Source organism: Oncorhynchus keta, chromosome 9, assembly GCF_023373465.1.
Source record: "Oncorhynchus keta strain PuntledgeMale-10-30-2019 chromosome 9, Oket_V2, whole genome shotgun sequence".
Classification (NCBI taxonomy): domain Eukaryota; kingdom Metazoa; phylum Chordata; class Actinopteri; order Salmoniformes; family Salmonidae; genus Oncorhynchus; species Oncorhynchus keta.
The window spans coordinates 40,197,463-40,220,472 of record NC_068429.1 but is presented as its reverse complement, the minus strand read 5'-3'; the positions used below and the strand labels follow the sequence as shown (position 1 = coordinate 40,220,472).

General features: G+C 43.2%; 1 protein-coding gene across 2 annotated transcripts; it reads left to right on the top strand.

Moving 5' to 3' along the window:
• The first annotated feature begins 3,763 nt into the window (after positions 1 to 3,763).
• Positions 3,764 to 16,339, top strand: LOC118387782 (BRCA1-associated protein-like). 2 transcript variants are annotated; one of them, XM_035776486.2, is made up of 14 exons: positions 3,764 to 4,032; positions 4,252 to 4,357; positions 4,786 to 4,947; positions 5,197 to 5,431; positions 10,133 to 10,322; positions 10,447 to 10,560; positions 10,654 to 10,802; positions 11,210 to 11,285; positions 11,552 to 11,690; positions 11,797 to 11,906; positions 13,648 to 13,737; positions 13,898 to 14,001; positions 14,234 to 14,373; positions 14,485 to 16,339. In XM_035776486.2, exons 2-14 carry the CDS (start codon positions 4,279 to 4,281, stop codon positions 14,697 to 14,699), a joined length of 1,803 nt encoding a protein of 600 aa, XP_035632379.1. In that variant the 5' UTR covers positions 3,764 to 4,032; positions 4,252 to 4,278; the 3' UTR covers positions 14,700 to 16,339. The 2 variants fall into 2 exon arrangements, with proteins under 2 accessions (XP_035632379.1, XP_035632380.1); XM_035776487.2 differs by adding an exon at positions 4,490 to 4,704 and having other exon boundaries at positions 3,765 to 4,357.
• The last annotated feature ends 6,671 nt before the right edge of the window (positions 16,340 to 23,010 follow it).

Here is a 23,010-nt window from a genome sequence, read left to right as displayed (position 1 = left end):
TATAAATACATAAAACAATAATACAAAATAAGAGTTATATATTGGAAAGACACCAAGAGAAAAATATATACTATTTACACACTATTCATACATATTCATATTATATACAGTTAAATTAGACCTTTGGAAAGAGGAGAGGTGCTGTGATACAATTTGCTGTTGTTTTTTATGTTTTTTAAAGCAAAACTTTTTCCTGAGTAACCTCTGGTGGCAGAGCATTCCACGATGACATGCCTCTCTCTATACATAACTGAGTGACGCATAACTCAGTGAAGAAACCCATAATGGTGTGTCTTGTGGGGTATGTACTGTATGTCTGTTTGAAGTGTATAGATTATACCTGTGACTAGGCATTTTCAACACACAAATGTTTCTTAAAAAGATTAGAAGAGAAGTTGTACATTTCTCCTCAACCACAAAATACTATCATGCATGTTGATGATGTTAGTTCTGTGTGTGCAGTTCAGGGCAGGGTGTGTTGCTTTGTTTTGAGCCAGCTGCAGCTTTGCTAGGTCTTTCTTTGCTGCACCTGACCCCATTATCGGATCACTCTTGCCCTTGGTCTATCAAACCCCTCCGACTCACCTGTTCTAGAGATACAAAATATTTCAGATTAGAGCAGAACTATAATTTAAAATGTCTCCAAGAAAATGTAATTGATCACAATATTAGTGATCTACCGATCTGCGTTGCAGGGTGACGTCTTAAAGCGGCAAACAGGAGTTGTAACAATAACAAAGCACATTCCCCGCCACTTGTTTTGCTAAAAAGCTGAGGGATGGGGCTGAAGATACGCAACCACTCAAATTCACAGAGAGAGCTAAGAATGCAAGGACCGGCCATTCGTTATATCGAAATGATAGTTTAACCATGTTGATGCTATACAGTGTATGTGTTTACTTTGTTTAAAAACATTGGTGCAAAACAAGCTTACATTTTGGGTTCTAATGGGGTACGACAGTTGAACAAAGCTAACAAGGCAGATATATTCTTCAAGAATCAATGGGTACATATCAATGGTTTATATGTATAAAAAAATGATTTAGCAACTGCAGATTGCCACTTTAACCAAACTCCAGCAGATCACTTGGAATGATCCCCACTCCCGTCCTTACCAGTAATGTACTGTACTAGTTCACAGCTGTTTTGAACGTGGCAATAGTCCGCCACAGTGGACATGTCATAATACCCATAATAACATGGAAATTGTTGCAATGGTTTTTCCACCATTCATTTTTTATATTTTACAACAAATCTAAATTAATTGTGCTTTTGGTGTAGGCTTCCCTTGGCGTGACTTTTGATAGCTGTGTAATTCTCTCTCGGACAAGGTCAGTTTTATCAATATATTCGCCTCAATTTACTCACAAAAATTAGCTATGGTAATTATTGATACAAATTACCTTGTCTGAGATTGCCATGGTAAGCCTACACGAAATACAGACCTTACATAAAGTAGTTCTAAAATCCCTGATGGAAAAATGAATGGTGAAAAAAAGATTGCAACCATTTCCGGGTTTTATTATTCATAGTGGAACTAATGTCCCCTTCAAAACAATTGGGAACTCGGAAATCCCCGACTTCCGAGCGTTCAAAAAAATTGGAAAATACTAAATCCGACTGGAAAAAATCGATATGAAAGTCATCCAACTCGGGCCTCTTCTAGAGCTCCGACTTTCCAACCTGATATTCACTGACGTCATTATTTGACCTTTTATTTTTCCGAGTTCACAGTTGTGTATTGACACGCCTGGTGCTCAAATTGATTCAATTTGTTGCGCAGTGAAAGTCGAGTGGATACCAACGGATTCGGTTCAGTCTATAGTCCAGAGGAGTTCTTCCCAACTAACCAGTTTATGCTTGTGGCTACACTATCTAGCTACTTTCCGTTCCTTACTGCGACAAACGAGAGCGAAGGCTACTGCTTCATGTTGTTTTGTTGTCGACTTGCAAGTGCAAATTCTCCCAATTGAATAGTAGATTGTATCATTGTGAATTTCCTTTATAATATTTTCCTCGCCCCATATACAAACGTGTACAAACAACAACTCATTGTCAATCCGCCGTCTGCATTGGCCGTGCAGCATTTACGGTGATAAGGTCTCTGCATAAATCAGGAAGCATTTACGGTGATATGGCCTCTGCAGAAGCCAGGGCATTCATACTTATTGTGCTTCACAGAGCAGCGCATAGCTGTGTCAAGGAAGTGAGTTTGTTTGTTCAGGACCTCCCGCCCTCACCTACCACAAGCCAATCATGTCAATTGCTGAGCTATATGGAGACTCCACATAGTTAGAACTTTTGAGAGGCGCACACGATGCCCTACGAGCTCATTGGCCTCTGCATCCACCAGAGGCTCAGCAATTGCACCACACCATCCATAAGGCGCCTCCTTCCACATTTTACTGATCAAGCATAAATTGGCTCTAACAGATGCACACAAACATCAAGGTGGCTTTCCGATGGTTACAACCAATATTGGTAGTTATTTCTCGTTTAGGCTGCTTTCCTACTCAAAATAAAATCAAGTTGTATGGGGGGAAAAAATGCATATATTGGCACCCCTGTGTCTTGAACTCACAGGTAGCTAAGATCATTGGGCCAGTAACTGGTTTTTCACCAAGCCGACTAGGTGAAATATCTGTTGATGTGCTCTTTGAGCAAGGCACTTAACGCTACAAGTGCTCCTGTAAATTGCCCTGGAGAAGAGCATCTGCTAAATGACTAAACTGTAATTAAAGTGTGAGCAACAATAGTGGACTCAGCAGTTCGCTTTCAAAATAAATGTCCTCCATTGAAACTGATGCAAACAGATAGAAATAGTGGAACAGTACCACAATTGGACTATATAATGCTAAACAACTTTGGAATTTAGTTAATTTGAACACAAAAAAAGTGCATATCTGTTGAAATCGCACTGTGTGTGTATTAGACTTCAGAATTGCATTGGGGCATACTTATATGCACTGTACAGCGTTATCTGTGGATCTTGGGTCCTGTTGCACCCTCTACAACCACTGGGATTATTATTATTTGACCCTGTTGATCATCTATGAATATTTGAACATCTTGGCCATGTACTGTTATAATCTCAACCCAGCACAGTCAGAAGAGGACTGGCCACCCCTCAGAGCCTGGTTCCTCTCTAGGTCTCTTCCTAGGTTCCTGTCTTTCTAGAGAGTTGTTCCTAGCCACACACTTCTACATCTGCATTGCTTGCTGTTTGGGGTTTTAGGCTCGGTTTCTGTACAGCACTTTGTGACATCGGCTGATGAAAAAGGGCTTTATAAATACATGTGATTGATATACGTAGGACACGTGACATGCCGGCAACTTTGAGAAAAAAATATTTGATTTCAGAGTTGTCTCGAGATGGCTATGAATATTCATACTATAAGGCTATCTTGCCATTGAATGAAGGCGTCAACAACCCTCGTCGAATATTTAACAAATTCTAATAAGATGTATCCACCAATCCAAAGAAAGGATAGGCAGGGGCTAGGCAGCCCGTCGTGCCGCTTTGTGGACCACGACTTCCATTGATAGGGCAGAGAAACATGTATTTTGTTTATGTAGTCCTTATTTAACTAGGCAAATCCGTTAATAAGAACTCATTATTATTTACAATGACGGCCAAACCCGGACGACGCTGGACAAATTGTGCGCCGCCCTTTGTATCTTGTCAGTATATCCATAATCACAGCCACAAATAAATAATTGATCTTCTTAAGATCCGATTTGAAACCAAACCACACTAATAACCGTATGCCTAACTTTAAATTAATTGTTGTTTTCATTCATTTTAACGAAATAGGCCAATTTGGACTTTGTGGCTGTGGTAACTAGTCGATACCATGAATCGGTGTATGTGAACGTGAGTAGATTAACTTGAAAACAACGGTCGGATATCTTGGACGCAGTTCCAGTGTTTTAGTTATTATTATACCTAGGCAAACAGTTTTTATCATGACGTCAGTTTAATAACCCGGAAGAAGTTCCTCACGGGGTCAGATCCATTTTCGAAGCTATATGGTGAATACTTGAAACACATATATTTTGATAATTCAGTGGTATGTGAGTGATCGCTAAAAAGTCGTCATGTTGGTGTTTCGTTAAACGTCATAATTTATCCCTCTCTTTAACCAGACATTTGGCTTGTTAACTTAGATACTCACGTAAGTAGCTGCTGGCTAGGTTAGCTGTAACTTGCTAGCTGTCAGACAGTCTTTGTTTTGGTTTGGTTTTTCGTAGAGAAGAATCGTCATTCTTTCATAACACATGAGTGTATCACTGGTCGTTATCCGTCTGGAGCTCGCAGACCAGTCTCTCTCTCCACGGAATTTCCAATACACCGCCGGTGAGTTTAATCATTTCAGATGTACTATCGACGTCAACAACTTGCTAGATACTAGCAGGAGCTAGTTAGCTAGCAACTGTTAATTAGCTAGTCCACAGTGACAAATGTTTTTTTTTGCACTCTTCCTCACAGGAGTATGAGGACTAGGAGCATGAGAACTAGCTAGGCTAAAACATTTAATATTCTGAGCCTCAGCATCAGAGCAAGACACTCTCCCCTCCAAGGAGTAGAGACCTGCTCAGGTTACGTTTTCTGGAACACATTTGGCTCCGAGTAACTTCAGTGACTCAGCCATTATGGCAAATTATCTACACACATACACGCACTGTTTTGGATGATGATAATAGGTATTGTATCGTTCCAGAAGTTGATGCTTTGTGTTTGTCTAGTCTCCCTCTTTCTACCTGTCCCCCTCTCTGCCCCTGTAGCTGAGGATATGTCAGAGGAGGATTTGCAGGAGAAAGCTCTGGGCTCAGCCAGGCTTTCTCTGAGTGGGAAGACAGAGCTGGAGAGAGCAGCAGTCCTACACCAGCACATCGGCAGCAGAGCCATGGGAGACATGGTCATCGAGACCATCGCGCCCAACCCTGGTAAAAAATGAGGGTGTATAGCTATATGGATTACATATTTAATTAATGCAATTCTGTACACACACCAATGTATTATTGATTGTTGGGGTTTAATAATGCTGTAATAAATGTTGAGTGTTTTTTTTAAATAAGGGTTGGGATGTGTTATGACATTCTGAGATTTCATAAAGAAAATACAGCTGTAAATATCCGTCTGTCAGTCTTCAAAGGAACAGAAGTCTCTAGTTAAACCTCGTCTCTCCTCTGTAGATAAAGGAAAGGTTGAGCAGACTGGGGCAGAGGGAGAGGAGGGTGGAGGAGCCCGCCCTCTAGAGAATCAACCAGACGAGAGGGACCCTAATGAGGGCACTACAGAGGACAGTGCCGATGGCACAGAGACGGCTCCAGACTCGCCCTCCAAGCATCTTCCAGACCAGATCTCCTTCTTCAGTGGAAACCCCTCAGTGGAGATAGTCCACGGCATCATGCACCTCTACAAGACCAAGTGAGTGTCTACTGCTATATGCAACACTCAGTCGAAAACCCTTGGCTTTATATTTCAATAACATTTTAGTCATTTAGTAGACTAGCTCAGTCGGTAGAGCATGGCGCTGGCCATGTCAGGATAGTGGGTTCGGGACCACCCATATGTAAAATGTATGTACGCATGACTAAGTCCCATCGGATAAAAGCGGCTGCTAAATGTCGTGTGTGTGTGTATATATATACACGTGTGTGTGTGTGTGTGTGTGTGTGTGTATACATACATACATACATACATACATGCATGCATGCATACATGCATACAGTTGAAATCGTAATTTTACATACACTTAGGTTGGAGTCATTAAAACTCGTTTTTCAACCACTCCACAAATTTCTTGTTAACAAACTATAGTTTGGGCAAGTCAGTTAGGACATCTACTTTGTGCATGTGTAACAGTATAGCTTCGTCCCTCTCCTCGCCCCTACCTGGGCTTGAACCAGGGACCCTCTGCACGCATCAACAACTGCCTCCCACGAAGCATCGTTACCCATCGCTCCACAAAAGCCGCGGCCCTTGCAGAGCAAGGGGAACCACAACTTCAAGGTCTCAGAGCGAGTGACGTCACCGATTGAAACGCTATTAGCGCGCACCACTGCTAACTAGCTAGCCATTTCACATTGGTTACACTCACCCCCCTTTTGACCTCCTCCTTTTCCGCAGCAACCAGTGATCCGGGTCAACGGCATCAATGTAACAGTATAGCTTCCTTCCCTCTCCTCGCCCCTACCTGGGTTTGAACCAGGCACCCTCTGCACACATCAACAACAGCCATTTCACATCGGTTACACATGACACAAGTCATTTTTCCAACTATTGTTTATGGACAGATTATTTCACTTATAATTCACTGTATCACAATTCCAGAGGGTCAGAAGTTTACATACATTAGGTTGACTGTGCCTTTTAAACAGCTTGGAAAATTCCAGAAAATTATGTCATGGCTTTAGAAGCTTCAAAGATGCTAATTGAGATAATTTGAGTCAATTGGAGGTGTACCTGTGGATGTATTTCAAGGCCTACCTTCAAACTCAGTGCCTCTTTGCTTGACATCATGGGAAAATCAAAAGAAGTCAGTCAAGACCTCAGAAAATAAATTGTAGACCTCCAAAAGTCTGGTTCAACCTTGCCTGAAGGTACCACGTTCATCTGTACAAACAGTAGTACGCAAGTATAAACACCATGGGACCATGCAGCCGTCATACCGCTCAGGAAGGAGACGCTTTCTGTCTCCTAGAGATGAATGTACTTTGGTGCGAAAAGTTCAAATCAATCCCAGAACAACAGCAAAGGACCTTGTGAAGATGCTAGAAGAAACGGGCACAAAAGTATCTATATCCACAGTAAAACAAGTCCTATATCGACATAACCTGAAAGGACGCTCAGCAATGAAAAAGCCACTGCTCCAAAACCAACATAAAAAAAGCCAGACTACAGTTTGCAACTGCACATGGGGACAAAGATCATACTTTTTGGAAAAATGTCCACTGGTCTGATGAAACAAAAATATAAATGTTTGGCCATAATGACCATCATTATTATACATAAGTATTCAGACCCTTTACTCAGTACTTTGTTGACGCACCTTTGGCGGCGATTACAGCCTCAAGTCTTCTTGGGTATGACACTATATGCTTGGCACACCTATTCTTCTCTGCAGATCCTTTCAAGCTCTGTCAGGTTGGATGGGGAGCGTCGCTGCACAGCTATTTTCAGGTCCTTGCAGAGATGTTCATTCGGGTTCAAGTCCGGGCTCTTGGCTGGGCCACTCAAGGACATTCAGATACTTGTACTGAATCCACTTCTATGTTGTCTTGGCTGTGTACTTAGTTGTTGTCCTGTTGGAAGGTGAACCTTCGTCCCATTCTGAGGTCCTGAGCGCTCTGGAGCAGGTTTTCATCAAGGATCTCTCTGTACTTTGCTCTGTTCATCTTTCCCTCAATCTTGACTAGTCTCCCAGTCCTTGCCACTGAAAAGCATCCCCACAATATGATGCTGCCACCATGTTTCACCGTAGGCATGGTACCAGGTTTCCTCTAGATGTGACGCTTGGCATTCAGGACAAAGAGTTCAATCTTGGTTTCATCAGACCAGAGATTCTTGTTTCTCATGGTCTGAGAGTCCTTTAGGTGCCTTTTGGCAAACTCCAAATGGGCTGTCATTTGCCTTTTACTGAAGAGTGGCTTCCATCTGGTCACTCTACAATAAAGGCCTGATTGGTGGAGTGCTGCAGAGATGGTTGTCCTTCTGGAAGGTTCTCCCATCTCCACAGAGGAACTCTGTATAGACAGGTGTGTGTGTGCCTTTCCAAATAATGTCCAGTCAATTGAATTGACCACAGGTGGACTCCAATCAAGTTGTAAAAACATCTAAAGGATGAGCAATAGAAACAGGATGGACCAGAGCTCAATTTTGAGTCTCAGAGCTGAACACTTATGTCAATGTATTTTTTTTATAAATGCACTGTGTATACATGCATACATACTAAACAAAAATATAAACGCAACATGTAAGGTGTTGCTCCCATGTTTCATGAGCTGAAATAGAAGATCCCAGAAATGTTCCATAAAAGCTTATTTCGCTCAAATTTTGTGATCAAATTAGTTTGCATCCCTGTTAGTGGGCCTTTGTCCTTTGCCAAGATAATCCATACACCTGACAGGTGTGGCATATCAATAAGCTGATTAAACAGCATGATCATTACACAGGTGCATTTTTTGCTGGGGACAATAAAAGGCCACTCTAGAATGTGCAGTTTTGATACACAACAAAATGCGAAAGATGTCTCAAGTTTTGAGGGAGCGTGCAATTGGAATGATGACTGCAGGAATGTCCACCAGAGCTGTTGCCAGAGAAGTTAATCTCAATTTCTCTACCATAATCCGCCTCCGTCGTTTTAGAGAAGTTGGCAGTACATCTAACCGGCTTCACAACCGCAGACCACGTGTAACCACGCCAGCCCAGAACCTCCACAACTGGCTTTTTCACCCGCGGGATTGTCCGAGACCAGCCAGCCGGACAGCTGATGAAATTGAGGGTTTGCACAACAAAATAATTTCTGCACACGCTGGCAGAAACCATCTCAGAAACCATCTGCGTGCTCGTCGTCCTCACCAGGGTCTTGAACTGACTGCAGTTTGGCGTGTCATAACCGACTTCAGTTGGCAAATACTCCCCTTCGATGGCCACTGGCACACTGGAGAAGTGTGCTCTTCAAGGATGAATACCGTTTTCAACTGTACTGGGTAGTTGTGTGAGCGAGCGGTTTGCTGAGTTGGCCCATGGTGGGGTTATGTTATGGGCAGGCGTAAGCTACAAACAACGAACACAATTGTATTTTATCGATGGCAATTTGAATGCACAGAGATAGCCGGAAAGATCCTGAGGCCCATTGTCGTGCCATTCATCACCTCATGTTTCAGCATGGTAATGCACGGCCCCATATTGATCTGTACACAATTCCTGGATGCTGAAAATGTCCCAGTTCTTCCATGGCCTGCATTCTCACCATGCTTGTCACCCATTGAGCATGTTTGGAATGCTCTGGATTGATGGCGTGTTCCAGTTACCGCCAATATCCAGCAACTTCCTACAGCCATTGAAGAGGAGTGGGACAACATTCAACCGCCTGATCAATTCTATGAGAAGGAGATGTGCCGCGCTTATTTCATTTGACAGATTTCCTTATATGAACGGTAACTCAGTCAAATCTTTGAAATTTTTGCCTTTATATTTCTCACAAAACCTAGACCAATAAAGACCAGGACTTGGAGGATTTTAACAAAATGTAATCCATAGAATATGGCCTGCTGGAGGTCATTTTGCAGGGCTCTGGCAGTGCTCCTCCTGCTCCTCCTTGCACAAAGGCGGAGGTAGCGGTCCTGCTGCTGGGTTGTTGCCCTCCTACGGCCTCCTCCACGTCTCCTGATGTACTGGCCTGTCTCCTGGTAGCGCCTCCATGCTCTGGACACTACGCTGACAGACACAGACACCTTCTTGCCACATCTCGCATTGATGTGCCATCCTGGATGAGCTGCACTACCTGAGCCACTTGTGTGGGTTGTAGACTGTCTCATGCTACCTGTCTCATGCTACCACTAGAATGAAAGCACCGCCAGCATTCAAAAGTGACCAAAACATCAGCCAGGAAGCATAGGAACTGAGAAGTGGTCTGTGGTACCCACCTACAGAACCACTCCTTTATTGGGGGTGTCTTGCTAAATGCCTATAATTTCCACCTGTTGTCTATTCCATTTGCACAACAGCATGTGAAATTTATTGTCAATCAGTGTTGCTTCCTAAGTGGACAGTTTGATTTCACAGAAGTGTGATTGACTTGGAGTTACATTGTGTTGTGTAAGTGTTCCCTTTATTTTTTTGAGCAGTGTGTGTATATATATCTGTGACTAACAGTTGCATATCTGTATTCCCAGTCATGTGAAATCCATACATTAGAGCCTAATGAATTTACTTAAATTGACAGATTTTTAAATGTAACTCAGTAAAATCTTTGAAGTTGTTGCGTTTTTATATTTTTTGCTCAGTGTACATGCATACATAGTCTACCCTTTGACTACAGTATACCAAAGATGATATGATTTATTGACGAGGTATCTCACTGGTATTGAAACAATTTGGTTTCCCCTGTCTGTCCCCTCGCAGTAAGATGACATCCCTGACGGAGGACGTGCGTCGCAGTGCCATGCTGTGTATCCTGACCGTCCCCTCCACCATGACCAGTCACGACCTCATGAAGTTTGTGGCACCTTTTTATGATGTCATGGAGCACATGAAGATCATACGAGACCCCACCCCTAACCAGTACATGGTGCTGATTAAGTTCAGTAGCCAGGTGAGATGAGTATGATCATAGAACACTGCGTTTGTTGTCATTTAAAGTCTGCTTATGAACTGTGTAATTATTTACTCGGGTCTCTCTCTCTCTCACCTTTCTCTCTACTACACCCCCCTTCCAGGCTGACGCAGATAGTTTCTACACAGCGTGTAATGGCCGTACGTTCAACTCCATAGAGGACGCAGTCTGCCAGCTGGTCTATGTGGAGAGAGCCGAGGTCATCAAGTCTGAGCAGGTGCCGTATGTACACTAGTCCTTTTAAAGACTGTCTTAGCAGAGTACCGCAGGATATGGATTATAATAACCTTTCCCTCCCTCCCACCTTCAGGGCGCCAGTCTTCCAGTGATGGAGCTGACAGAGCTTCCTAAGTGTACCGTGTGTCTGGAGAGGATGGACGAGTCAGTGAACGGGGTTCTCACCACACTCTGTAACCACAGCTTCCACAGCCTGTGTCTGCAACGCTGGGAGGACGCCTCGTGAGTAATTGGGCCTGATTCAACTCGCAACTAGGGCCGGGACGATACCAGTATCGCAATATTTTTTTTCCATGGCAAAAATTAAAACGCAACATAATGACGTTTGTTTCCAACATTAGAGCTGTTTTCGTGTTTTGTTTCCTTGCCGGGATACTAACGAGTATCGCGTTACTGGTATCATCCCGGCCCTACTCACAACATGGCCTTGTGTTTCTTTCTCCATCCTTCCTCTCTCTCTGGCCAGTGAATCACTGTCATGTGCTGCTGTTTTATCCCTGTGTTTTGAATGGGTCCTTTTTTGACACCACATTTGAACAATATGGCATTGTGTTTTAGCATGGAGACAAAAAAAAGTGGTAGCTGGTAGTTTTGATGTGTGTTTAAAGGTGTTGACTGTTCTGTTCCAGGTGTCCTGTGTGTCGGTACTGCCAGACCCCAGAGCCTGTAGAGGAGAACAAGTGCTTTGAATGTGGCGTACAGGAAGTAAACCTTATTTACATACTAAAACGACATACATTTACATGCCTCTAAAGGTACTCCTGTCATTTACAGTTGCTATTGGTGTAAAAAAAATTAGCACGGTTCATGTTTTCCCTCCTACGCCCCTCCCCCTGGTTCATGGTTTCCCTCTTACGCCCCTCCCCCTGGTTCACGTTTTCCCTCCTACGCCCCTCCCCCCGGTTCACGTTTTCCCTCCTACGACCCTCCCCCTGGTTCATATTTTCCCTCCTACGCCCCTCCCTCTCCAGAACCTGTGGATCTGTCTGATCTGTGGTCATATTGGCTGTGGTCGCTACGTCAGTCGTCATGCCTACAAACACTTTGAAGAGACGCAACACACGTACGCCATGCAGCTCACTAACCACCGTGTCTGGGACTATGCTGGAGGTACAGCAGACTGGGGTGTTCAGACTTCTGTGTTTTTAAATGCCAATGTGTATAAAACGCTGCGTGTAGCATTGCAAAGGTGCTTAACTGATTGTGCATGTTGTAGATAACTACGTTCACAGGCTGGTGGCCAGTAAGACTGATGGGAAGATGGTTCAGTACGGGTGTGAAGGAGAAACCTGCCATGAGGAGAAGATAGACGCTCTGCAATTAGAGGTGTGTGTGTGTGCTTCTGGTTTTACTACCCTTGTGGGGACGAGAAGTCCTCACAAGGACTGTAAAACAAGGAAATATCGGACGGGGGGCATTTTGCTATTTTAGGTGGGCCAAACTTTTTGGGGGGGCCCACGACCCCATTTTGTTATCTGAAAATTATTGCGAACACAACCATGTGGGGGAAAAAGTATGTAATCAACAGCCGATGTTAACTTTTTTGGGTGGGGGACTATGGCAGTCAATTGAACAGTATTTCTGATGGTCCCGGCCCTCAACTCACCATCACGTACTTTTAATATGGGGCTATGACAGTCAATTTCAAATGAGTCTTGACATAATGTCTCTTATCTCACCACCACTATTGAGGTGGGTGTGCTTGATGCATGTCGAGTCAGAGCTTCTCGAAGTCAGGGGGCGTGGTTGACTGTTACTGTTACCGGAGAAACTCTAAGTGAGATGGCTGGGTATTCACTTTGAGTCAGGAACCAAAACTCCTCCATGGTGACCCGTGAATGCGTTGTCTGCAGCATTCAGTCACAATGACAGCTCGATCAGCTGTTCGATTTCACTTACCGCCATGTCGTCTGAGCCAGGATCACAGTCAAAACGGATTGGAGAGTAGGTTCCCAAAGTGCTCTTCCAAGCATTGGAGGTGAGCAGTCATCACTGGTGTGGGACACTTACTGATGCTGTTTTCTGTTGGAAACCTGCACAGCCGAGGGAAGGGGGCATGGTTCGCTTTTGAAAGACTCTCTAATAAGAATTCTTAGTTTACAAATCAAAGTCACCTGCTGCAGTGTATCTCCCAGTTCTGTGCTCGGCTTTTTTCCCGCCAGTTGCTCTCGGTGCCTCATACAATGCGTCCATATGGCAGAGGGAGACACAGGCCTGCCCGCCTTCCCTCCATAGATGGAGCTCCATCTGTGAAAAAGCCCACCATTTGATCCCATGGAATCAGTATTTGTCAATATGGCCATGCAACACACTGATCATCCTCTGTGCCCTATTTCATGCTGAGACAGAACAATATGTCCTGGTGAATAGCATCCCCCGAACAAAAGTCAATGCATGGGCATCTCGGCCCTCAAAGCTAACGTTCATTTGGCGAACGTAAGCTGGGGAGTTTGAGTCGTTCAGTCAGTTATTTCTTGCTTGCTATCAATAGCATCAATTCCTAGTTTAACAGTGATATCTGACAAAGGTATGGATGTGATTTTCTGTGCCTCTGCCTCCCCACATATTGTTTTCACCATATCAATTGAGGCCGGTAATATCAAAGCCTCTGTAATGGTGTGGTTTCATATCCTAGCGGGTCTAGCCTTTCATCATGGGAATGAGTCAAGCCTTTTTCCCTGATCTAAGGGCACGCTGAATCGTTTTCATTTTGATTTTTAAGGTTAACCACATTACAATGATTTTGAGATACTAAGACGATATAATATTTTCTTTTGGTGTATAATTTTGGTAATTTTCCTTCAACTACACTAGTCATATCAGGCAACCTCTAGTTTGAGAACCACTGGTTTAGGGGTTAGGTTAAGTGTTAGGGGGAAATAGGATTTTGAACGGGAATCCCACAAGGATCGTAAAACAAGTTTGTGTGTGTGACACCCTGTTTTTTTATTCTAATGTAATGACATCAACTCACAGTTTGATGTGTTACATAATGTGGCACAAAAAGTGTGACCTATTGTTAGTTAACACACGTGTTAAAGAAGATTTGTCTTTCCTCTTCCTGCAGTATTCTTACCTGCTAACGAGTCAACTGGAGTCCCAGCGCATTTACTGGGAGAATAAGATAGTTCACCTGGAGAAGGACACAGCGGAGGAGGTAGGAATCAATGCTGCATGTCTATCTGTCCATTCACCTAAGTGCCTGATACAGTGTGGACATGTGTTCGGAGTGTGTGTGTGTACGCATCTGCCCAGCTGAATGTGTGGTTCATGTATGCTTGGTGTGCGCGTACGCTCATGCCCTGTGTGTGTTTTAGATCAACAACATGAAGGCTAAGTTTAAGGAGACCATAGATCGCTGTGATAACCTGGAGCGTCGGCTGGGAGAGCTGGCCAAGGACAAGCAGAGCATGGACAAGAAGTAGGTGGAGCCTCTCACACTGCAGCTGTCAATCATCCTGACACAGTAGGATTTTAGAATCTGCTTGTGGATTGCAGGTACATAGTCATTGCTATACATCATAATTCTCTCTATAAAGTAGTAGGGAGAAAGGAGAGAAGTTGTTATTGAGAATCTGCGTGTCTTGGTAGCACCATCTACCTGTAGGTGGTAGGTACATATTCATTCTGTATGTCGTGCCCCCCCCTCCCAGGTGTGGTCAGCTGTCGACCCGTGTGACAAAGCTTGGTCATGAGCTGAAGGAGGAACAGGAAATGAACCGCTGTCTGAGAGCCAATCAGGTTCAACTACAGGCCCAGCTGGCCGAGGAGGAACGCAAGGCGAGAGAGACGGGTGAGTCAGAGGGAGACTAGAGCCCTACTTTGTGGACATAATCTTTATCTGGGAGTGTAATGAATGACGATATTATCTAAATGACAAGTCCATCCTATCTCCCTCCTCCAGGCGAGCGTAAGGACGGGGTGATAGCCGAGCTCCAGGAGCAGCTGAGAGATGTCATGTTTTACCTGGAGACTCAGCAGCAGATAGAAGGTCTTCCTCCAGAGACCAGGACTGAGATACAGGAAGGAAGCATCAACATCGGCGCAGCAGCCACTCCCGCCCCAGGACCCTCCGCCATAGGCAGAGGCCGCAGGGGGCGGTCCAAAAGGGGGAAGTAGAGCGGACACAACTAGGAAGTGGAGAGAGGAAGGGATGCCGGAAGTGACCCACAAAAATGACATTATTGAAGTGTGAGAGTGCGTGCGTGCGTTTTTGTGCCTTCGTGTGTGCCTGTGTTTGTGCTTTGCAAAAGGACCCTGGCTCCTTAGACACTATTTGTAGATGAAGAAGTCAGACGTTATGTGTATATCTCTGCTTTAAGGCGCCCACTTTGCTGAATTAAAAAAATGATTGATTTGAAAGAGGTTTGCTCTTCTTCCTCGTTACATACATTTTTGGGGTTGACCTGCTTGTTTACGTCCTTAAAGGAGGAGAGATTCATGGGAATAAGGACGTGAGTAAACCGGACAGTAATGATAGAGGGAGAAAGAAAATACCTCTCATGTTTGAATATGCAGGCTTTTCCAAATTTAAAATCAGTCAATTTTTGTATGTACAGGTATGTGTGTTACTACAGTTTACATGAGTTGTTTAGAAGGTGTTCTGGATCAGTGGGAAGTTCACTACCAGCTGGTTCTCTGCACTTTTGTCATTTGTTTTGTCCAACATCTGATTCCTCTGATCTCATGAAATGTCATGACTCAGTCCAATTGTGAGAATGGGGTTTCTGCTGGGTTTTTATTTCTTCATTTTGATCATTTTGACGTGTCAGAACTGAAGATCCGAGATTTAAGTTAAGTGTTGAACTGTTTAATTTCTCAATTTACGAATGACCTGTGTCAGACCTATAGACTGGCACAGGATTATGTGGCTGATGCTTTGGCATTCCTACACAACTGAGATGTGCATCTGTACAATCTAGAATATATAGTACCAGGGTTTGACATCAAGGGTTGCCCTATTTCCTTGGGCAAGTGACTAGCAGTCACGCAAGTTGAGCCTGCACTGAGGTTTCCCCATTGGGCAGGTGAATTATGTTTGTTTGTTGATGTTGTGTGAAAATAACCAAACTGCAAATAATTCCAGTAGCCTAAAACGGATCTTTCTGGTTCCTCCCGATTTGTTTAAGTGAAAGACAGACAATTTATCGTATTTATAATCAGGCAAGTTTAGCTAGCCTCGTATTTTTTTGAAAATACAAAAAATTCCAGGACTGATCTTTGATTCCTCCCCTATGTGTAGGGGAAATGCAGGCAATTCATGGCACTTCTGCATGTAAATAGCAAATAAAAACATTTGGGGCAAGTAATAAGAATCTTCAAACAAGTGCCTAGCAGATTTATGTAAATCCCTGTAATGCAGTACAATACTCTACAAATACAGTCTACATCAGTTTCACTCCTGTTTCCATGCACCTACCTATATGTATGCGATCACCATATTCTTCACTAACAACCCACCTCGGGCAAGCATGAAAAAGCACTCTTGCCTCTATACTGACCATTATGAGCTGTTTGTGTTCCTTGTTTACGTTCCTGTTTGTTTGTGTTGCATTGCTAAAAGCCTTCCAGTATGTTCTGTTCAGGCACAGCTTTCCACTAGTTTAGCATCAACATTGTTAAAAGCATGGTGTCCAGGTCGACATAGACATTCAAACGGTACACAGCTGCATACCACCTTTTATTTTAGCAGTTTAAGTTTTCACTGTGTTTTGTATTCATGTTGTTAAAGCTCTTAATAAATGATCTTACTATTTGTACTCTGGGTGAGGGTGTGTTCAGTAATGTGCAGTTCTAGCTCAGTTGAGTATTGAATGCTGTTGCTTTAAGTAGGTTGTTAGGGAACTAAATGAAACGTTGGTTCTGGTGTCATACTTTGTATTCCATGTTATAGAGAAGAACACGATATATGATATGATATACTTTATTGTCCCTGAGGGGAAATTTGACTTGGACAATAGAGCAGCACTATCTTCCACACACTGAGCATACAAAACATTAGGAACACTCTCCTAATATTGAGTTGCACCCATTTTTGCCCTCAGAACAGCCTCAATTTGTTGCACGGACGCTACAAGGTGTCACGCATTCCACTCCAATGCTTCCCTCAGTTGTGTCAAGTTGGCTGGATGTCCTTTGGATGGTGGACCATTCCTGACATGCAAGGTAAACTGTCGAGTGTGAAAAACCCGACAGTGTTGCAGTTCTTGACACACAAACCGGTGTGCCTGGCACCTACGACCATACCCCGTTCAAAGGCACTTAGATATTTTGTCTTGCTCATCTTATCTTGCACACATACGTAATCCATGTCTCAAGGTTTAAACACCCTTCTTTAACCCGTCTTCCCTTTCATCTACACTGATTTGAAGTGGATTTAACAAGTGACATCAACAAAGGATCACATCTTTCACCTGGTCAGTCTGTCATGGAAAGAGCAAGAGTTCTTAATGTTTTCTACACTCAGTGTAGAGACACACCATATATACAAAAGTATGTGAATATCATTCAAATGAGTGGATTTGGCTATTTCAGCCACACCCGTTGCTGACAGGTGTATCAAATCGAGCACACAGCCATACCATCTCCATACACAAACATTGGCAGTTGAATGGCCTTACTGAAGAGCTCAGTGACTTTTAACACGGCACTGTCACAGTTTGTCAAAGTTTTGTCAAATTTCTGCCTTGCTCGAGCTGCCCCCCGGTCAACTGTAAGAGCTGTTATTGTGAAGAGGAAACTACTAGGAACCACAACGTCTCAGCTGCGATGTAAAAAGCGTCTGTCCTCAGTTGCAGAACTCACTACCGAGTTCTACACTGTCTCTGGAAGCCATCTCAGGGCAATAACTGTTCGTCGGGAACTTAATGAAATGGGTTTCCATGGCCAAGCAGCCGCAGGCACACAAGCCTAAGATCAACATGCACAATGCCAAGCATCAGCTAGAGTGGTGTAAATCTTGAAGCCATTGGACTCTGGAGCAGTGGAAATGCATTCTCTGGAGTGATGAATCACACTTCACCATCTCTCCTCTCCCCTCTCATCCTGTCTTATCTTCCCCTCTCATCCTATCTTATCCTCTCCCCTCTCATCCTGTCTTATCTTCCCATCTCATCCTATCTTATCCTCTCCCCTCTCATCCTGTCTTATCTTCCCCTCTCATCCTGTCTTATCTTCCCCTCTCATCCTGTCTTATCCTCTCCTCTCCCCTCTCATCCTGTCTTATCCTCTCCTCTCCCCTCTCATCCTGTCTTATCCTCTCCTCTCCCCTCATCCTGTCGTATCCTCTCCCCTCTCATCCTGTCTTATCCTCTCCCCTCTCATCCTGTCTTATCCTCTCCCCTCTCATTCTGTCTTATCCTCTCCTCTCCCCTCTCATCCTGTCTTATCCTCTCCCCTCTCATCCTGTATTATCCTCTCCTCTCCCCTCTCATCCTGTCTTATCCTCTCCCCTCTCATCCTGTCTTATCCTCTCCTCTCCCCTCTCCTTTGTAATGTGATAAGGTTGTGAGAAGGATTTCTCTTCCAACAAACATTGTTTTATTTCATGCATCGAGAGAGAGAGTGAGACAACCAGCCAGCCAGTCACCTTTTTCTGTTACCATTTACACCACCATTACATCACACACACATCATCACAATCCCCAGTCTTGATCTTCTGCGCTGTGTTCTTCTGAGTCATCAGCCTTTCATCCTCTGTTTGGACCGTGTACATATACACACACCCTGCGAGTGTGTACATCACTACAAGCAGCCATGACACTATTAATAGTTCAACATCACTGGTACACACTCTCTGAAGACTTACCAAGATGATGTGTGTGTGTTTGATTGGTGGAGGACTGGAAAGTGGGGTGTGAAATACACTGCTGGAGGAGAGAGCAAGAACGAGCGCAAGAGAGAGAGAGAGAGAAGAGAGAGAGAGAGAAGGAAGGAAGGAACCTGAGTGATCTGCAGTGAGACAAGTTATTTTGTCTCTGTCAGTGCAGTGTCTGACTGTCACGGTAATACACTATATATACAAAAGTATGTGGACACCCCTTCATATTAGTGGATGCGCCTATTTCAGCCACAGCCGTTGCTGACAGGTATATCAAATTGAGCACACAGCCATGCAATCTCCATAGACAAACATTGGCAGTTAAATGGCCTGACTGAAAAGCTCTGTGACTTTCAACGTGGCACCATCATAGGGTGCCAACATTCCAACAAGTCAGTTTGTATAATGTCTGCCTTGCAAGAGCTGCCTCGGTAAACTGTAAGTGCTGTTATTGTGAAGTGGAAACGTCTAGGAGCAACAAGGAGCAAAATTGTCTATCCACGGTTGAAACACTCACTACCGAGGTCCTAACTGCCGCTGGAAGCAACGCCAGCACAATAACTGTTTGTTGGGAGCTTCATGAAATGGATTTCCATGGCCGAGCAGCCGCACACAAGAGGAAGATCACCATGCACAATGCCAAGCTTCGGGTGGTGTGGTGTAAAGCTCGCCGCCATTGGACTCTGGAGTAGTGGAAATGCATTCTCTGGAGTGATGAATCACACTTCACCATCTGGCAGTCCGACAGACGAATCTGGGTTTGGCGGATGCCAGGAGATGCTACCTGCCCCAATGCACAGTGCCAACTGTAAAGTTTGGTGAAGAAGGAATAATGGTCTGGCGCTGTTTTTCATGGTTCGGTCTAGGCCACTTAGTTCCAGTGAAGGGAAATCTTAACGCTACAGCATACAATGACATTCTAGACGATTCTGCTTCCAACTTTGTGGCAGCAGTTTGGGGAAGGTCCATTCCTGTTTCAGAATGACAATGCCCCCGTGCACAAAGCAAGGTCCATGCAGAAATAGTTTGTCGAGATTGGTGTGGAAGAACTTGACTGGCCTGCACAGAGCCCTGACCTCAACCCCATCAAACACCACTTTTGTTCATGTAGTGTAAATACATAGGATAATTTGAGAATAAGACCCCATCATACACCCCACTCCCCACCAACCAAACATTTTTATAAGTTCATGTCAGAACACAAAACACTATTTTATGAGGATATGACTTACCATTGCTGAGATATCTTAGTTTCAAGTTATCGCAAAAGGTCAAAAGGTCGCAAACAGGTCACCTGTCTGGATTTTTATTCAACACGTTTTGTCCAATATTTTATATATTAAAGTTTAAGAATGTGCGGTGTGCACGGTGTGCATGTCACACGAGTTTGTACGAGTTTCTAACATGCTGATCTGAGGTAAAGACAATCAGTTTAATTGCAAAACAAGCCTCTGTGCATTTGTAACATTTGGCGATGAGGATGGCCGAGTTTAGTTTACCTTCACCATCTCCATTTCTCCCCAAACCCGGAGATCAACCTGCATAGCGTCGGGAAGTAGGGGTGCTGAGGGTGCTGTAATATATATATATATATATATATATATATATATATATATATATATATTTTTTATATATATATATATATATATATATATATCTTTTTTTTTTTTTTACTTTTTTTTTTTTATTTTTTTTTTTATAATTATATATATATATTTTTTTTTACAAAATGTGGGCACTTTGCCTTTAATAGTCCTGTATACAGCCATCTGCAGTGCAGGCAAAAGTTTCCAGCACCCCCATCCCCAAACTACTTCCCACGGCTATGTCAACCTGTACCATGGAATCACTGGCTGGTTTCAATCCTTCCAGTTGTATATGGTAGCTGGCTGGTTTCAATCCTTGTTTTTGAAAGAAAATCACTTTTTTCCCATAAAAATAGCATAAAATTGATCAGAGATACATTGTAGACATTGTTAATGTTGTAAATGACTATTGTAGCTGGAAACGACAGATTTTTTTATGGAATATCTACATGGGCATACAGAGGACCATTATCATAAACCATCACTCCTGTGTTCCAATGGCACGTTGTGTTAGCTAATCTAAGTTTGTCAGTTTAAAAGGCTAATTGATCATTGAAAACCCTTTGGAAATTATGTTACCACAGCTGAAAACTGTTGTTCTGATTAAAGAAGCAATAAAACTGCCCTTTTGACTAGTTGAGTATCTGGAGCATCAGCATTTGTGGGTTTGATTATAGGCTCAAAATGTCCAGAAACAAAGAACTTTCTTCTGAAACTCATCAGTCTATTCTTGTTCTGAGAAATGATGGCTATTCCATGCAAGAAATTGCCAAGAAACTGAAGATCTCGTACAGCGCTGTGTACTACTCCCTTCACAGAACAGCGCAAACTGGCTCTAACCAGAATAGAAAGAGGAGTGGGAGGACAACTGAGCAAGAGGACTAGTACATTTGAGTGTCTAGTTTGAGAAACAGACGCCTCACAAGCCCTCAACTGGCAGTTTCATTAAATAGTACCCGCAAAACTCCCTTCTCAACGTCAACAGTGAAGAGGCGACTCCGGGATGCTGGAGACTGGCCGACAAGAAGAAAATATTAAGAGGGGAAAAATAACACAGACACTGGACAGCGGAACTCTGCCTAGAAGGCCAGCATCCCGGAGTCACCTCTTCACTGTTGACGCTGAGATTGGTGTTTTGCTTGTACTGTTTAATGAAACTGTATGTATCAGCTGTATGTGACCAGGTGAAAAAATCTTTCCAAGCCAAACCATATCATGCTCCACACAGCCTACATCGTTGTCAACATATTAGCTAAAGTAACGTCATAGTCAACATAGCTAATAGAACTAACACGTTAGTAAACTCGCTACAGTCATGCAGTATTGTTACAGTGTGCAGTCAGTAAGCAGTTTAGCACTTACAATGGCGGTTCCCGGTGGCAATAAATGAGTAAAAACCAAAAGCGTACCTTGACCTGGAAGAGTTCCAATGATGTGTTGGATAGTCATAGCCAGCTAGCTAACATAACATCCCTCTGTTTGAGCAGTGTGTTTGAGTAGGCTAAACTAGCTAGCTGTATTTGCTAGCTAAGTATGTGAAACTGGAAAAAAATGACAACCCGCTCTCTCTTTCTTGCTTCTCCTTCATTTCTGAAGAAACATTTTTTTTTCAAAATTGTGGTGAGTAGTTGACTCAAAGAGAGAGAAAGACAATAATTGAAAAGTTTTGAACCAATACATTTCTTCAGAAATTAAGGAGAAGCAAAGAAAGAAAGAGAGAGCTATTTCGTTATATTTTTTAAAACTTTCCCTTATGTAACTAGTGAATGCAGCTAGCAAATTTAGCCTAATCAAACACCTGGCTGAAACAGAGAGGGATGCTATTTACGGTAGCTTGCTGGCTATGGCTATCCAACACTGGAACTTTTCCAAGTCAAGGTAAGCTTTTGGTTTTATACATTTATTGCCACTGGGGCCCACCAGTGTAACTGCTAAACTGCTTGGGTTTACTAACTAATTAGTTATAGTAGCTATGTTGACTATGACGTTAGCTAATATTGTGACAACGAGTTAGGCTGTGTGTAGCTGTTAGCGGTTATGATATGAAGGTTTGGCCCGGAGCGTTTTTTTTGCCTGGTCACAGACAGCTGATGTGTTGTGCACTGAAGTCCACAAGCGAAGGGAAATGGTGAGAGGAGGAGAGAGCGTAGATGGGAGAAGGAATTATACAACGATCACAGGGATCATGTTGTTTGTATGTGGCTGCTATGAAAGTGAACTGTGTTTGCGTGTGATCATGGTGTATTCATTCCACCGATTCTGTAAAAAAATATTTATTCTTAAACGGAAGCAAACGTAACGAAATGGGGATAAACATACCTGAATTTGTCCAATAGAAACTCTTGTTTGCAATTGTTGGACTAATGAGTACACCCTATATCAGTTAGATACAGGCAAGTGTGTGCAAGGTGGTATTGAATGTGTCAATGTTTGTCACCTTGATTACTCAAATTTCCTTCGACCTGCGCACATATGTTGTGAACTTTCATTCATAGGCTAGGTTGTAGCAACCTCATGATGGTTATAGGGGAAATGTTAGTATCATGTAGTAGCCTAAACCTATCGATGTTGCCTTGAACTGGATGAATGGAATATGAATGTCAGTCATCCAATATGCTGTAATAGAAATAAAGCCATGATCATTAAAAAAATGACCTCATCTCATCTTAAACGGCATCGGCCGCCACTGGTGGGTGTCAAACGAGTTTGTATGAGTTGCTAACATGTTGGTCTGAAGTAAAGATGTTCAGTTTAATTGCACAACAAGCCTCCGTGCATTTGTAACAGTGTTGTTTTACAAGATCCTCAAAGGTTCATGATTGTCAAAATTAAGACTTCCTAGAAAGGGCCTCCTTTTAAATTATACTTTATTTACCACCCACACAGTCTGCCCAGTCACTTCTGTGTGACTTCTGTGTAAAGGGAACGAAAAGATGGTAAATTAAGCTGTCAGGTAAAAGAAAGTAAACTATAAACTGTGAGTCATAGAGTCAAGCCCAGAACTATGAGATTTGCCAGTGAGAGA